The following is a 16,041-nucleotide window of genomic DNA, read 5'->3' on the forward strand; positions in this document are numbered from 1 at the left end:
TAATATTTAATATCTTTTCAGAATTATCGATTCTTTACTGTTTACATGTTTTTACAGACCTTCTGATGATCCGTTAGGTGAAACAATTTGTAAAGGCTTCAGATAGTAATAACTACATTTGATTTAAGTTATATACATTCTCAACTTTGTAAGAAAAAAAAATCAATTGTTAGAACCGACAGAAACATTACTGCAATCTATTTATTACAGTCATCAATGAAATCATACACAGAAAACTATACAAAATATGATATAGTCGCCTTTAACATTTTATAGCTTTGGCGGCCATATTCTTTGACGTCACATTTGGACCCTTTGTGGTAACCCTATTTTGGTAAACTTTTAGTATGTTTTTCCCTACATGTTATACTACGTACCAAAAAAAAACAATAAAACGCTTTCTTGGAATTTGTTCAGGGTAAAGGTTTTATTTTCGTACTTTGACTGGACTATGTGTAATATAGTGTAATATGAATAGTTGCTTACCAATGTAGGCTAATGATGTAGACGTTTTCTTCTTTTGTTCATTGAAATTTCTTTACTTATTCGCAACGTAAGTTTTATAATTTTTCCATTAATTTTTATATACTTACAATACTTTCAAATAGAATATGGATAAAATCATATAGAAGCTTATTCCTATCAACTGTAAAACGAATACAAAATGAGCAAGCGCAAAAATTACAAGGTTGCAAATGCAGTAAATTTAGCCATGCTATTTCGCAATGTTTTCACTTTTCGCAATCTAACAGCCACATTCTAGTGACGGTAGCAAAGTTATTTATTACAACACTAAATAAACATAGTGTTGTGCTCCCCCTCTCCCTGTATTTAAAATATATAATTCAGGATACACGGCCGGTTTATGTGGCCAAATGTAAAATCCAGTGCGGCATGGCATCAGTAATAATAGTAGGCCTACAGTAGGTAGTATATTGTTACAGCAATTAATAAAAAATCTAAATCTGAAAAAATGCACTGCGGAGCTCTGCAAAACCAGTCTAACTTACACAGCGATAGGATTATGGTTTCGCGTAAGCAGGATTCAAAGATTTTCTGACTTGTTTTTGTGGGGGGTTTAAGCGTGGATCGTGTGAAATCGATTTCAAACATAAAGCGTCTGTAGACTCCATCGACACTGCCTTATAGCGCTATACGGTAAAATCATTTACTAAAATGTTTGTACTGTATAGTGCAGCAGCAGTAAATTACTATGGTTCAGTGGCGTATCCTGGTTGATTGTCTTAGGCATGCAATGGAGGGAGGGTCATAGCCAGCGCAGGGGGGTCTGGGGGCATGCTCTCCAGGAAAATTTTGCAAATTTTCCCTAAGTTTTATAGCTTTTCTTGCAATCTGAGCTTTATTTAGCTGATAATTGTTTGAGCTGTTTTGCAAAAAAAAGAGGTTTAAAACACATCATGAATCCAATGTCTTAATTTTATATGCCATTTTAAACATTCAAAACCAGTTAGGCTAAACCTTTTGCAATGCAATACAACGAATACCAGTTTAAACCTGACTAGCTGAAATAGGATTAAATTACCGACCACCCAACCAAAACATCCCTGGTGCTCTGTGACATCGCCAATGCCGAAATCTGACTGAAAACTTTGATACAGTATAGGCTAGTGACGATCGGTGAGGGAAAGCAAGGAAAGCAGTGCTTACCTGAGCGAAAACTATGCAAAATATAATGACTGAATTCTAGGTTTAACTTCTTATTTTTATCACGTCTATTTTAACTTGAAAATTACTGTGTTCGTGACTAGAATTACTCGTAACGCTTGTGAGTAGTCTAAGTCCTCACCAAACCGCATGTCTTGCCTATAAATGCCAATTAATGCAAACGCTCTTGTCAGAAACAACCACTGAGGCTTCAGGAAAATCAACTTGCAAAGTTGCTTTCTCCACGTCCAAAAACGTCAAAAAACGCCTTTGTTTTATCCAATCTTTACACGTTTTGCAAAACGTCACCAGTTGCTTAGCCAATCAGATGTGTTATGGTTAGTTGTGCTTTCCCAGTGACGTCAATGCGTACAACCACTAGACTAACTGGTCATACGCACAGAATGGTCTCTCGTCACGGTACACAGCACAGCATCATAGGGGCGAAAAAATTGTTGCTGTTTTTTGATGTCTCCTCGCCATGTACTTTAGCCTACTAGCTTTCATAGTCATGCCTTTGCCCTTTTTACAGCGTTGATATAACGTTACTTCGCCAATGAACGTTCAGGTGCGGATGCAATATTTAGTTCGTTAAGCTTCTATACGCAGGAGGCAAACTTATCCAGCTTTTTGTACAAATTGCTTGCGGTTGTAATGTTTAAGCCTAAGTGTTAGTTTTTGTAGTGTATGCCTAACTGAATATCTGAGAATGAACATTCATGACGAATTAAATATTTAGACAACTATTATTCCATGTCTAACACTGGATTTTGGTCCTGCAACGTTAAAATTAAGATTGTTCATGACTTCTAAACATTAAATGGATGTATGATCACGACATAAGCGAAGCACAATTTGACAGATTTTTATTTTTGATTTGTTTTGGAAATGCTCTCAGAGCGCAACAAATTGGAAGTGTTTTTCAAAAATTTCTGGGGGAGGCCCCCCGAATCCCCCGCTGGAAGTGTTGCCTTCGGCAACACGCCTTCGGGCTTCGCCCGACGGTTACGCCCTTCATGCCTACTACCTTGCTGGAACATATTTCCAAGTTGCTTTCCCAACGGTTTAAGCCACCGAACGTCACTGATATAGGCCTAGCTTAGAGTTTCCGTATCTACAGTAGAAAGCCGCAAGGACTTAAACTATGAAGACCAAAAGAAGAAAGGCCAAACAAATGCCAGTCGGGAAACTAAAAAAAGCTCAATGGCCAAACAAAAATTGTCTGGCGAAACACTTTTCAAAAAAGTGAAATTTCCTAAATCGGTCGTAAAGAAGCCAACCTGGCAACCCTGTCTACAGATAGTGATTTTTGTCTTGCATGCAATTTCAAATCTGCATGTTTTGGTTGCCTTTGCGCCACGGTGTTGTAAAAGAGCGGCGAATAGGCAAATTGTTTATCAACGCATGCTGAGTAGTGATGCAAGCCGCGCCACGTAGGCGGCCGCTTTTGATTTTTTCGCCGCGTGCCGCGCCGCGCCGCGCGGAAGGTTGAAATGACAAAGCCGCGCCGCTTCCCGCGTAAACTTTCAAGAAATTAAACTTTCGTAAACGTAAACTTTCAAAAAATTAAACTTTCGTAAACGTAAACTTTCAACTTTTCAAGAAAATCAGTTATGAAACTTCAAATTTAAATTGGAAACACGATCAGTTTTTTTTCCTTCGGAAACCCAAAGCTGGAAAGCTAAGCAAATTGCAAATGGCTTGCAGTTGACAGGGTTTTTGGGGCTGGCTTGTCAGGGAAGCTGTACGAATGTTTTTGGTTAATAGCCTAGCTGATAAGCTCAGTTACCAGGCTATAGACCTAGCGCAACTACCGCATTAGTTACTATAACAGTTAGCCCAGTGAGTTCAGGCTATAAGTTTTACTCACTGTGTGTAATTCATATAACCACTGACATTAAAATTGCATTATTGCTTACAAAAAGTGTTCAAAAGTCCTGATAGTGGATCCAGGAACATTCTATTTGTCTTAGTTTGTATTATGTCTTAGATGCATTGCTGATAAGAGGATATGATCTGGTTAGCCTAGCCAATTAGTGCACAATTGTACTGGTAGGTTACCAGTTATATGCCATGGGTGCTTTTTGCTACAATTGACTTTCTAAAAAATAACGCGTTAAAATAATTTTTAAAAATTTTGTAATTTGCGATGTGCGGTAGAGATGCAGCGAACCCAAAATTTTTATCCGCACACCGCACCGCAACTGACTCATCTATCCGCGCACCGCACCGCACACCGCAATTTATCTGGAACTTTGACACTGCACCGCACTGCACACCGCAAATTACAAAATTAAAAAAAAATATTTTAACGAGTTATTGTTTAGAAAGTCAATTGTAGGAAAAAGCATCCATGGCATATAACTGGTAACCTAGTACCAATACAGTTGTGCACTAATTGGCCAGGCTAACCAGATCATATTCTCTTATCAGCAATGCATCTAAGTTCTAAGACATAATACAAACTAAGACAAATAGAATGTTCCTGGATCCAGTATCAGGACTTTTGAACACTTTTTGTAAGCAATAATGCAATTATAATGCCAGTGGCTATATGAACTACACACACAAGAGTAAAACTTATAGCCTGAACTCACTGGGCTAACTGATATAGTAAATAATGCGGTAGTTGCGCTAGGCCTATAGCCTGGTAACTGAGCTTATCAGCTAGGCTACTAACCAAAAACATTCGTACAGCTTCCCTGACAAGCAAGCCCTAAAACCCTGTCAACTGCAAGCCATTTGCAATTTGCATTTGCATAGCTTTCCATCTTAGGGTTTCCGAAGGGAAAAATAACTGATCCGTGTTTCCAATTTAAATTTGAAGTTTCATAGCTGATTCTTGAAAAGTTGAAAGTTTACGTTTACGAAAGTTTAATTTCTTGAAAGTTTACGTTTACGAAAAATTAATTTCTTGAAAGTTTACGCGGCAAGCGGCGCGGCTTTGTCATTTCAACCTTCCACGCGGCGCGGCGCGGCACGCGGCGAAAAAGTCAAAAGCGGCCGCGTACGCGGCGCGGCGCGGCGCGGCTTGCATCACTAATGTGCGGTGCAGTGTCAAAGTTCCAGATAAATTGCGGTGTGCGGTGCGGTGCGCAGATAGATGAGTCAGTTGCGGTGCGGTGTGCGGATAAAAATTTTGGGTTTGCTGCATCTCTAATGCTGAGCTCTCCTCAGCATGCAGGGTTGCCAGGGTCAGCAAAGTTGCCAAAGTTTGAAAACGAACAGTTGTTTCAAATATTGAAATTAAGAGAGCGAGTAGGTTCTGCTATTAACATTTTCTATTTCTACACATAAATTCGTTGTACCTGAAAGATTTCTGATTTCATCAGAATTGTAAGGCATGCAGTGCATAACTTGCATGCATGGAGAATACGCCACTACTATGGTTAATCAGTATTCAGCAACGATGTGTAAAAACAAGGTAACTCTCCTATTTTCACTCGATGGGGTCATAAAACTATTATAGAGACTAAGTTAATTTAGTCAGTTTGCAATAAAAAAAAAAAACCTTGTAGTTTCAAGACATTTGCAATAAATAATTTCATTTTCTTAATTGATTTGACATGGAATTATTCTATGTTTTAAACGTTGCCATTCTGTTTGCTTTTATTTTTCGTGTATTTTTGCATTATCAAAAAAAAAACGTCCTGTCTGAAAGTGCTGCCCCCAGACGTGCCGCACGGGGCGGTCTGCCCCCCTCCCAGCCTAGCTACGCCACTGGTTCAAAGCCCCCACAAGTATGCAAAACTGCCAGGATAAAGCTCTCAAAGAAGCTTTCCCAGTTCGAGGAAAATGATTCCCTTATAGCCTATATTAATAGCCTAATGGTATAATCAAATTTAAACCAGCTTATGCATATGCTTAACAAGCAGTAGACTGCTGCTAAGATGTCTGGTTCTTCTAAAAAAATTAAACTATAAAAGGAAACCAGTTTTAAAGCTAGTGTTTTCCTAACTGTTTTTTTTCTTACCTGAGTATTTGCTTTAATCCATTCTTTTATGTGTGATGTCATAGTTAGTCCAGCAAAACGATAAATCTGATAACCCATTTCAAGAGGATGTTGACAAACATCTTCGTATCTGCAATGGAAGGCTATTATTATTATTATTATTTATTTGCATCAGACAAAGCTGTCCATATCCAAAACAAAACAACGAAATAATACACAAACTGCAAAGGTCTCAGAGAGCCACTTTGGATTTCGTCAGTTTAAAAACTCACTAAATGGGTAAATCTACTGTTACAAATTTACATACAATGAGCGTTGGAAGAATTGAAAGTATCAAAACGATAAAAACAATCAGATGACATCAGATCTGATATAAAGCGATTTGAGGAGTGAATGCAACGGTTGATAAACAAAAACATGTGTTTCCTCAATGAAGCATCAAACGTTGTACACCATGTAACAAAAAATTAGTTGTGTCAAGTTTTTAGTATTTTTTGAAAGATATTGCTAATTAAAACATGCTTCTAGCAATTTTTTTTCCACAAGTGTCGTTTAAAAAATATGTATTTAAGGTTTTTGAACTTTTAGTACCCTGTTTCTCAATCTCCTATTCTAAATTCCTTATAAGGTCGATGAAGTGTGACGTCATAGTGGCTATCATTTTAGCTTCACAACTGTAACCAGTATAATAACAATGACCTTTGTTTTGTCATAGTTGCCAAAGGCCAGTGTTTCGATCTTCAGATCTCTTCAGCGTAGTAAAGTGAAAGTAGAAAGTTGTCTTGAAGCGTTGGTTGAGATGATGATTTGAAACTTGAGTGATTGTTGTGAGATCTGAAAGAGATACGCTGAAGAGATCTGAAGATCGAAACACTGGCCTTTGTCCGTAGTTACTTTTCGTAATGTCTTTTTAGACATTCTTTTTGAGTCAATAATACTTTTAAAGAAATAAAAAAGAGTCAAAAGGCATGTAAATTTCACTCTGTGTGGAGCTACATGTACTTGAGAGGTTAACTGTTATTTTTTTATTCACTTGTTGATTCATTCATATCAGTTTGTATCATCTGGGGATCCTTCTCTTGTATCATGGGCCAATCCTATAGATGTTTGCTGGTACACCCCTTCATTTTCTTTGAATTTTCTACTGATTGTTTTGAAACTTTTGCTATGTCTGTGGTCTATCTACATCAGTAACCATATCAGACTAACAATAACAAGCGAAATGTGCAGTGAAACAAAGCTAGAAGCAAAGCTTTTATACTTATGAAATGTATTTTGGCATGGAAATTAATGACCAAGTTAAAGCTGTGCACCTTATGTGATCTGCAGAACACATCGGTCCAATTTAGATGGCTGACTAAGGGAAAACGACGTTTGATACTGCAGTATTTGTTATTTCAAGAGTTTGGAGAGAACCCCGAAACTATACAGAAGACCGTTGTTGCTATATGGTTGACAGTTTATCGTTTAGAAAAACAAAAAACCGGCATGACATTGCATATTCTTCCATACTATGCTCTAGTCCAGGGGTTCTTAACCTTTTTTCCCTTATTACCCATTTCTGTCCAGATCAAAGTCCGATTACCCAAAATCTAATTTTATCTATTTTGCCGTATTAAAAATATAGAACAGCGTTATTCAACAAAAATAACATTTAATGCAAAGAACGACATCAATAGTGTCAGTGAGACATTTGTTCTTGTTTTTTTTGTGTACAATCGATGCAATATTGGGTGCGATTTTGGATACTGCACAACTCAAATCTGACTCCAGATCTAACAGCTTGTTTCGGGATTTTGATTTCAAAAAGCAACAACACTTGAAATTGCTGATTCACAGAGATAAGTAGAATATATATAGGCTACATGGTCAACAATGTTAGTGATTTTTGGATATGCTTTCCCCAGAATTTTTCCAAGCTTTCATCTTCAAAAGAATATAGCTCGCTCGTCTCAACACTAACTCTAAATGTACACTTAGCTATACTACTTCAAACAGCAACGCAGCCATCAAGCTTGCTCATAAAACAACTGTAACTGAACTGATTATTATACAAGAAAAATCTTATTATTATGTCACAAAAATAAAATACATAAAACCGGCGACAAAACTGATGAGAAAATAAATTACTTGAGGAAGTGTCATAGTACCTGATCACCTTTACCAGTTAGTTTTTCTCACTTTTGAATAAATTACTATGACGAAACAATTTTAAAAATGATAAAATATCACTGTGCTTGTTTGGTTGTTTTGAAGGGACTCAAAACATCAAAAAAAGTGTAAGTAATAAAGCAACTTTACCACTTACAGCTGTGACATTGTTTGTTACATCTAATTCTATATATTCTGGTTCAGCTGATTACCCACCTGCTATCTTCAAATTACCCACATGTGGGTAATTACCCATAGGTTAAGAACCACTGCTCTAGTCTATTGCACCTGTTTCGCATAGCAGTCAGCAGCTGAGTTGCCGATTCTCAAACCTTCGAGCAAAAAAGCTGCATAAGACACGGTAGTGTCTCAATATATAGAAAAAAAGTCTCTCATTACAAATTCAACATAAATTCAGAATTTTAGTAATAGGTTAAACGAAGCAATAACTATCAACTTTTGGAAACAATGTGATGAAAGAATATGAAAAATGGTGTGTTTCATGTCCATGAAAATGCATTTCCTGCACTCCCATCTTGATTGTGTTGATCCCTGTATGGGTGATTGGTGGAAGCGGAAAAGATGGTGAAAGGTTTCATCTTATATGGAAAGAAAATATCAAGGGCGGTGGATTTGCAACATGAATTGGGGAGGGGGGGGCACGTATGGTCCGTAATACGAGAAGATTTCTCAGTTTCTAGACACAAGTCACACAAATGTGATCACTTTTGAAGTGTTTTCATCTTTGCATGATGCATATATGGCTTATATTTGCATAATATTTCTTTGTGTTTGCATCAGTGGTGCCGAAGTAGGGGGGATGGGGAGGATATACCCCCCCAATATTTTGGCAGCATCCCCCCCCCAATAATTTAGAAAAAAATATTTGCTATGAAGTTGTACTTCGATTTAGTTGTTTGCAAGCATCTTGCAAATGCATTGCTGTTGTTTTTCTTTTGTTGATGTGTGATCACAGTTCTAAATTGTCTTGGATGTGACGCTAGACAATGAAAGACCTTCATTGAAGGTATTAAGGACGCGTTGGACCAGGCCACCGGCCACGGCAATGTAGTAGCCTAATGCTTATGAGGGGATTCATTGTTTTAATCTCCTGTGCAGGCCTTGTGTCTCTGGTATGCAATGGATTAATCTCCCGCGTTTAATCGCAGCTCCTAACTGTAGTGTCTGCTGTTCTAATCTAAAAGAGCTTATCAGGCATTGTCCGAGTTGGAAAAACCTCTCTATTCTCAAATACTTCAACTGCTTAAGATCCTCTTAGTTTGCCTGGTAAGCTCTGCTGCTTGTAAGAGGTCATTTTCCAACCTTCGTAGATTGAAAACCTTTCTGAGAAATACTTTGGGACAGGAGAGGTTGAATGCTAGTATTATTTGCAACATTCACCAAAATATTCTTAATGACATCAGCATAAATGACATTGCTAATGAGTTTTCAATGCGTACTACCGTAAGACGCAATATGTTCGGTTGTAACAAGTTCTTGTTAAGTGTTTGAAAGTTATTATTTTTGTCATAAATTTGCAGATGTTCTTCTGTAGCTTCGATTGTTTTTTAGTATCCTGACTAGTGACTTTGTCCTATAGTGCACTAAGTGTAGTGATTCTAGTGAAGGAGAGGACAAGAAGAAATGTATAACTTCTGTTTGTCTTTTTGAAAAACTAAGTATTCATTGGAAGGTCATAAGTTCGAATCCGGCTGGAAGTAGCAATTTTTCTTTGACTGCTGCAAAAATAAGAAACAAGCATTCACAAGCGCACTGGTAGCACTTTTATTATCTCCATGATTTCTTATCTGTATATTATGCTGTTAGCAGCTAATTTACCAAGGTCCGATGATTGGATAAACTTAATACCGGTACCACTAAAATTGTGTACAAAAATTTGCATCCCCCCAATGTTCAAAAATCATCTAAAATTTGATAAGTTGTTGAATTATCCCCCCCAATCCTCAACTAACTTCGCCACCACTGGTTTGCATGCTTACACGTTTAATAGAAAATTATGCTGGTTAATACAGAAAATCTTTGAGTAACATTAACAATCAGAAAAAGTGACATTTTATCAAAAGTAAATACACTTCAGATTTTTTTTGCTATTTTTTGGTGAATAGTTTGAAGTAACAGAACACAATACATAAAAATTTTTCTGCAACTAAAACTTTTGCGAAATTTTGTTACATGGTAATTATTCATTACTTGATATTCACGGGCACTGACATAACGAGGCAAATTGTGCAATATTCTAAAAGAATCATTGTAATCAACAAGTAGGCCTAATCGTTTTATGCTGGAAGATCTAAACTTGTTTTACAACTGGGATGCATAAAAAGACATGTGATAAGAGCGAAATACAGTGTTTTTTTACAGCGGGAGTGAGCATTTAGCAAAATGAGATTTTGCATTGTTTGTAGCACAGTAGGCTACTGAGAGCGTTCCTGCCTTGAAATATCATTTTCATCTGAGAGAGAACTCTCAATAAAAACACCCAGGTATTTTACAGAGTCTGTGAACACAATTTCAGATTTACCTATTTGTAGCCAGTGTTGGGCGCGATAACTCATTTCTCAGTTGAGCGATAGCGATAATCGATAAACGAAAAATGCCTAAAGCGATAACGATAAACGAAAAATCAAAAAAAAGTTAAGCGATAACGATAAACGATAAAATTATCGCCGATAATGTCCGATAACAATAATTTTTTTTTTCTTGATTAGCGCTGCCCCATCCCATGCAGCACGAACTGTTTTCATCAACATGACGAAAAATCGAACATAATATAGGCTACTGTAAAGGGACAAAACTTTTTGTAAGTTATGCATGAATAAAATCGCACTAGCGGCAGTGGGTATCGAATCTTCAACCTCTTGATCCAGGATCAAACCACTGAGGTAGCCGCCGTGCTTATAATTATACCTTCAGACACCAGTTGGATGCTTTTATCAATTGAGTTACACTGCCGCTTACGTGCAGTAGGCAAAATAATTAAATCAAATGAAAATACCATAAAAAATTCCAAACTTTGTATTTTGTTTTCTGCTTTAAGGGCTGTTTACAGCAAAGTCAGCAATAATTGAAAAAATTCCAAAAAACGCAAAATCAAACGAAATTTATATCGGAACAACAATATCGGATTTTTCAATGTTAAAATTAGCCATTTAATGCCAAAAACTCTCTGATAACCTCCCTGAGCTTCCAAACCTTGGATTCCACTAAATGAGTTTGCAGCGCTTCCCCAGTTTTCTGGCTGAGTTTTAAATGATTTTTCATTCTAATTCACTAGGCTATTATTTGTTACGTTTTTTGTCTCTGTGGCCTCTCCTTATAAACCGATTTCTTATTATGTTGATTAGTTATTTGTTAACTTTGATTTGCAAAATTACCATTCCGCATTCATAATATTGTTGCCCCACGAAAACTTATGGCGTTTATTATGTGACCGGCTTTTTTATGACTTGTTCATTAGGTTAACATTTTGGTGCTCTCTCACTTTGGGCAGGTGCCCCCCTCCCTACTTTTTTCGCTCTGGCGAGAACACTGAACTATAGGCCTACTGTAATTGTTCTTGCATCTTTTCTCGACGATCATACATAGCCTATCTACTTCATGCTTACTGCATGGCTAATTTTCTTTAACTTTAATCAGGAACAACTTTTAACTTGCTACGCCCCTAATCTAAGCCTATGCAATAAAATCCCACTCTCCAGAGTCTTGATCTTGAAAAGTGCGGTAAAATGCACGATGCTGCAATCAGAGTTGCGCTTACATTTTAATTGTAAAATCCACTCACGATTGCCGATTGCAGCAAAACAACAAGAGAATTGTTGCATGCATTTCATTGCATTGCAATTTGCAACTCTAAAAATTATTGTGTTGTCAAGGCCATCGGTGCAGGGGGGCGTGCCCCCTCCCCTGACAACGACCTGTGCACACACACTTCAGGCACTGAAGAAGAACTGGTTTCAATTTTAGTTTCATTAACTAGGTGGCTAGTAAAAATATTATTTTTCATGGTTTTTCCACTTGTGTGTTGATCCGAAATAAAATTTATCGGCGATAATCAAATCTTGCCTTTGGCGATAACGATAAACGATAACTGAAAAAATAATTGTGCGATAACGATAAGCGATAAAAATTTATTGCCGATAATTATCGCCGGTAAATTATCGCCGATAATGCCCATCACTGTTTGTAGCAGAGGAACACGTGAAAGATAAAAGTTTTTTGGGGAGAATAAAATACCAAATGACTTTTTAGAATTGAAAGTAGCCTAATTTCATTTCTACAGTACGTATCCTTTTGTACTGTATTTCTGTACAATTGGGTGCTTCGGTTTCAAAAATTTGAAAGGTGTAGTTTCAAAAAAGCGGAAATGCTGTCCCATATCGATAAGTTTCTCTAATGAACGATCAAAAGGCAAAGAGAAAATGAAGAAGACAAAAAATTAAATAAACTATAAAAGGATGGACACTAGCATTCTTTAAGAACACTAACAATCTATTAAAACAGCAGTTTTTAAAGTTTACGGGATGTCGATTGTCGAACCCCAACAATATTTCCTGAGTATTTTTGAATTCAAATAAAAATCCAAGTAACAATTTGCATTTTTTGTATCCTATGCAAACTTATTGGTATGACAAAATAAATCTACACAATACCTCATTAATAGGGAGAAAATTAAGTTTATTTAAGCAATAAGCTTACCAACATTCTTTTTATACCAGTAACTTATGCCTGCGTAACCCAGTTTTCATCTCGAAGTGAAGTAATGTAGCCTAAAGGAATGTATATTATAATATTAAAACCAATTTTTATTTAAATTCTGGTATCCATGGACATTACAATCTCATACAAACCTGATTAATTTATAGCTATTTCCAATCCAATCATGATTTTTTTGTACAAAATTCCAATTATTTTTTACTGAATTGCACGTATCTGAAGTGTCCTTATAAATATCTCGATTTTTTAATATTAGTCTCGATGCAAAGGCTCCTCTCGGGTCTCGTACAAGCTCAAGCACCTGGATGGAAGGAAGTGTTAGGGAACGTTCAAATATTACGTAACGCTTTTTTCCGAATTTTTCACCCCCCCCTCCCCCATGTAACGCCAACGTAACGCTTTTTTCAATCCCCCTCCCCTATGTAACGCTTTTTCACTACAAATTCAGCACAAAAAAACTACCATTCCGTACTCGAAAGCGTTACGTAACATTTTGCTTGAACCCCCTCCCCCCCGATGTGACGCTAACGTAACGCTTTGCATAAACCCCCTCCCCCTCAAAGGCATTACGTATTATTTGAACGTTCCCTTATATAAAACTAGAAAATATTAAAAGCTTTTTAAAAAAATTAGCTGACTTACAACATGCAGTATAGCATAATATTTCGAAAAAATGCAGAAATTTGAGTACACAACTTTTATCTATGTTACAACTATTTTGTTGGGGCATATGTATAATAAGATGCTAACTTATGGTACTGGCCAGGGCTGTGTTAACCGCCCCCGGCCGAGGGAGGCCTACAGCTATTTGGTGTCCTATTCATTTTGATCTGTTTTTTGTCTTTTTTCAGTCTAAAAAAGCTTTTGCAGAAACTCGAAAATCAATAGCTTAAATCGTGCAAGGCCGCATTTACTGCTTCCAAAACCCCTGGCTGGAGGCTCACCTCCGTTTAGGGGCCCACGCATATTTAGCTCGTGTACGGTAGCGTTTTTCGGCTTGTAATTTTACATTTAGGCTACAATTTAATATTATGTAATTTTTTCCATGTTTGCGAAATTTTTTAGCACGCTTTGCTCGCTCAAAACACATTTATTTACCTAACTATAGTGGTGTTGGGCATGCATAGTTTCAGCAGGGATATCTAAAGAAGGGGATGCGAAGGCTCACAGCGATTGCCTTATTCTTATGACACTACCAGGGCGGGAGTTTGTAGCGCGTGAAACATGCGGTTCTTTTCAAAATTGCAGAAAGTTTTGTTGTGCAGCTGATACAGTCAGCTACAGAAGACAGTTAGCAAATGTTATGTAGAGCATTTTTAAAGAATACTTGTTTGGAAAAACAGTTGAAAAGTTACCAGTAATCTGTTTTTCTTAGCAAAGCCTTTGCAGTAGGCTAGATGTAAAGCAAGTATACGGGTAGTTGGATTAATAAATTACCATGAGTGTCACGATTTCTTTTTATCTCTTACCAGGAAAAAGACTTGGAAAGGTTCAATGACGTAGTTTAATGGGTCAAACCAAAAGGCAGTCAATTAAATGTCGAATGGTTCTACTAGTGAGATGATAATCTAACTTCTTGAAGGACTTTAACGAACGGCTTCTCAAATAACTCTAATTTCGAACACAATTTATATCAGCACCAATTCTCATCTACTTGTATTCGATTACTTCAACTCTCAATCAACAATAATTTCTGTACCAACTACCAATCCACAACTCATAACACAACTCTCATAATCAACTCATAATTATTATCATAATTACACAAACTACACCACTGTTTATAGTTGGTTGTTCAGTCCAGTAACTTCGAGAAGGTTACGTAATGTTACATCATAAAGAACCATTGTTCTATCAAGCAGCATTTAAATGTAAACAACAGAAGTCTCTAGAATGTCACGTAGGGAAAATGATTCCAGAAAACACATTTTACATAATACAGATTTCGTAATCAGAGGTTACTTCAGGTCATAACCGATAATAACACATCGCACCAGAATTCTACAACCAAAACAACACGCTCGTTGAAGATACAAAGCAAGCCATGGCGAGGCATTGCACCTTGATTGTAACATACGCCCCCCTTAGAATATTGTTGCAAACAATATAACAGCACAATCAATACAAAACATATTACAAAACAATTAATTACTCAATAAAACAGTTCTCATTAATCCATCGTTGCATGAACTACCAAGGACTGCGTTTTTCAAAACAATAATTACGTTTACTGTGAAAGTTTCCATCGTCCTCGATGACTTCAGTTCACTGGCGAGCAAGATGACCCATCTTCTTACATCGGAAACACTTCCTCTCCGGACAGTCCTTGGCCAGATGACCTTCTCTGTGACAGTTGTAGCAAGCCTTTTCATCAAAAGGGCAGCTCCTGGCTATGTGTCCAATCTCCCCACATCGGTAGCAGTGGTTGTCACAGCAACGTCTGTTTTCCGAATGTCCGCCGTTAGCAACGCATTCCCTGGCGAAGTGTCCGCGTCTACCGCATCCATAGCAAACTCCAAATGGTCGTCGCCTGCACCCTCTCCTCAGCTCTTCGCGCTCGTAGCATCCGCGATCGTGAGATCGTTGCTGATTATCTGCAGAACAATCTCGAGCAAAGTGACCATTCTTGCCACGAGAATAACAAGTAACTTCAGAAATTCTCTCAATAACATTTCCGATTATAAGATCAACTAAAGAGTTTTGTAAACATAACGCTTTCACAGTCCCACTACAATATGGAGTTTCGATATATATCTTCGCTAACGGTCCTTGGATTGAAGTGTTATTTATCGACATTACAATTCCAGTTTTTCCTGTTAACTGACTGTCTTTAACCAAATCTCTCCTCACCATTATACCCGTAGAACCAGAATCACGTAAAACTTTTACCTTTTTGTTTCCAACTTTTCCATCTACTACTGGCAGGTAATCTTCAGGTATTATTTTTTCCACAACATCTTCATCCGATCTCTTCTCCTCAAGCGTGGGTTCAGGAATCATTAACGCACAACCGCATCGATAAACGTCCGTGTCTTTATCTTTTCCAGACTGATTGGATAGGGAAAACGACTTGTCCTTGCATTCCTTCGCTTCGTGTCCTTGCCTATTGCAACGATTGCACCACTTCCTCGATTCCTGATGATTTCTGTTAATCTTAGTCCGGCAATTAACAGACTTATGACCTAAGCCATTACAATTAAAACAACGTACTTCTCTTGGAACAGCACCTCCTTCAAAATTATTTGCTTGCTCTTCGTCATTATTGAATGACAACGTCTCTTCAGTCGACAACTTCTCATCATGAGCAACTAAGTACTGTTCCGCCACACTGGCTATGTCTTCTAAAGTCTTTGGACTTCTCTCCATTAGATAAACAGACAGATCTTTTAAACATGAATCTGTGAATTGTTCCTTAACTATAAGGTTTGCCAATCCGTCCAATGATTGTTCGGCCCCGAAAGTTCAAACCATTTTAACAAAAGGTTTCTTAAACGTTCAATAAATTGACCTGGGCTTTCGTGTTGTTCAGGCTTTGCCTC

The 16,041-nt window shown here is 37.4% G+C and overlaps 1 protein-coding gene across 2 annotated transcripts in view; it reads right to left on the reverse strand.

Moving 5' to 3' along the window:
* LOC145766444 (carbohydrate sulfotransferase 3-like) overlaps positions 1–16,041 on the reverse strand; it is a 76,972-nt gene that overhangs the window by 23,209 nt on the left and 37,722 nt on the right. For both annotated transcript variants that reach the window (XM_082578159.1, XM_082578158.1), the window contains exons 4-5: positions 12,637–12,803; positions 5,639–5,747 (exon numbers count right to left, since the gene is read on the reverse strand). In XM_082578159.1, the coding sequence (XP_082434285.1) occupies positions 5,639–5,747; positions 12,637–12,803 (276 nt within the window). The remainder of the gene's footprint in view (positions 1–5,638; positions 5,748–12,636; positions 12,804–16,041) is intronic.

This window comes from Aplidium turbinatum, chromosome 3, assembly GCF_918807975.1.
Source record: "Aplidium turbinatum chromosome 3, kaAplTurb1.1, whole genome shotgun sequence".
NCBI lineage: Eukaryota > Metazoa > Chordata > Ascidiacea > Aplousobranchia > Polyclinidae > Aplidium > Aplidium turbinatum.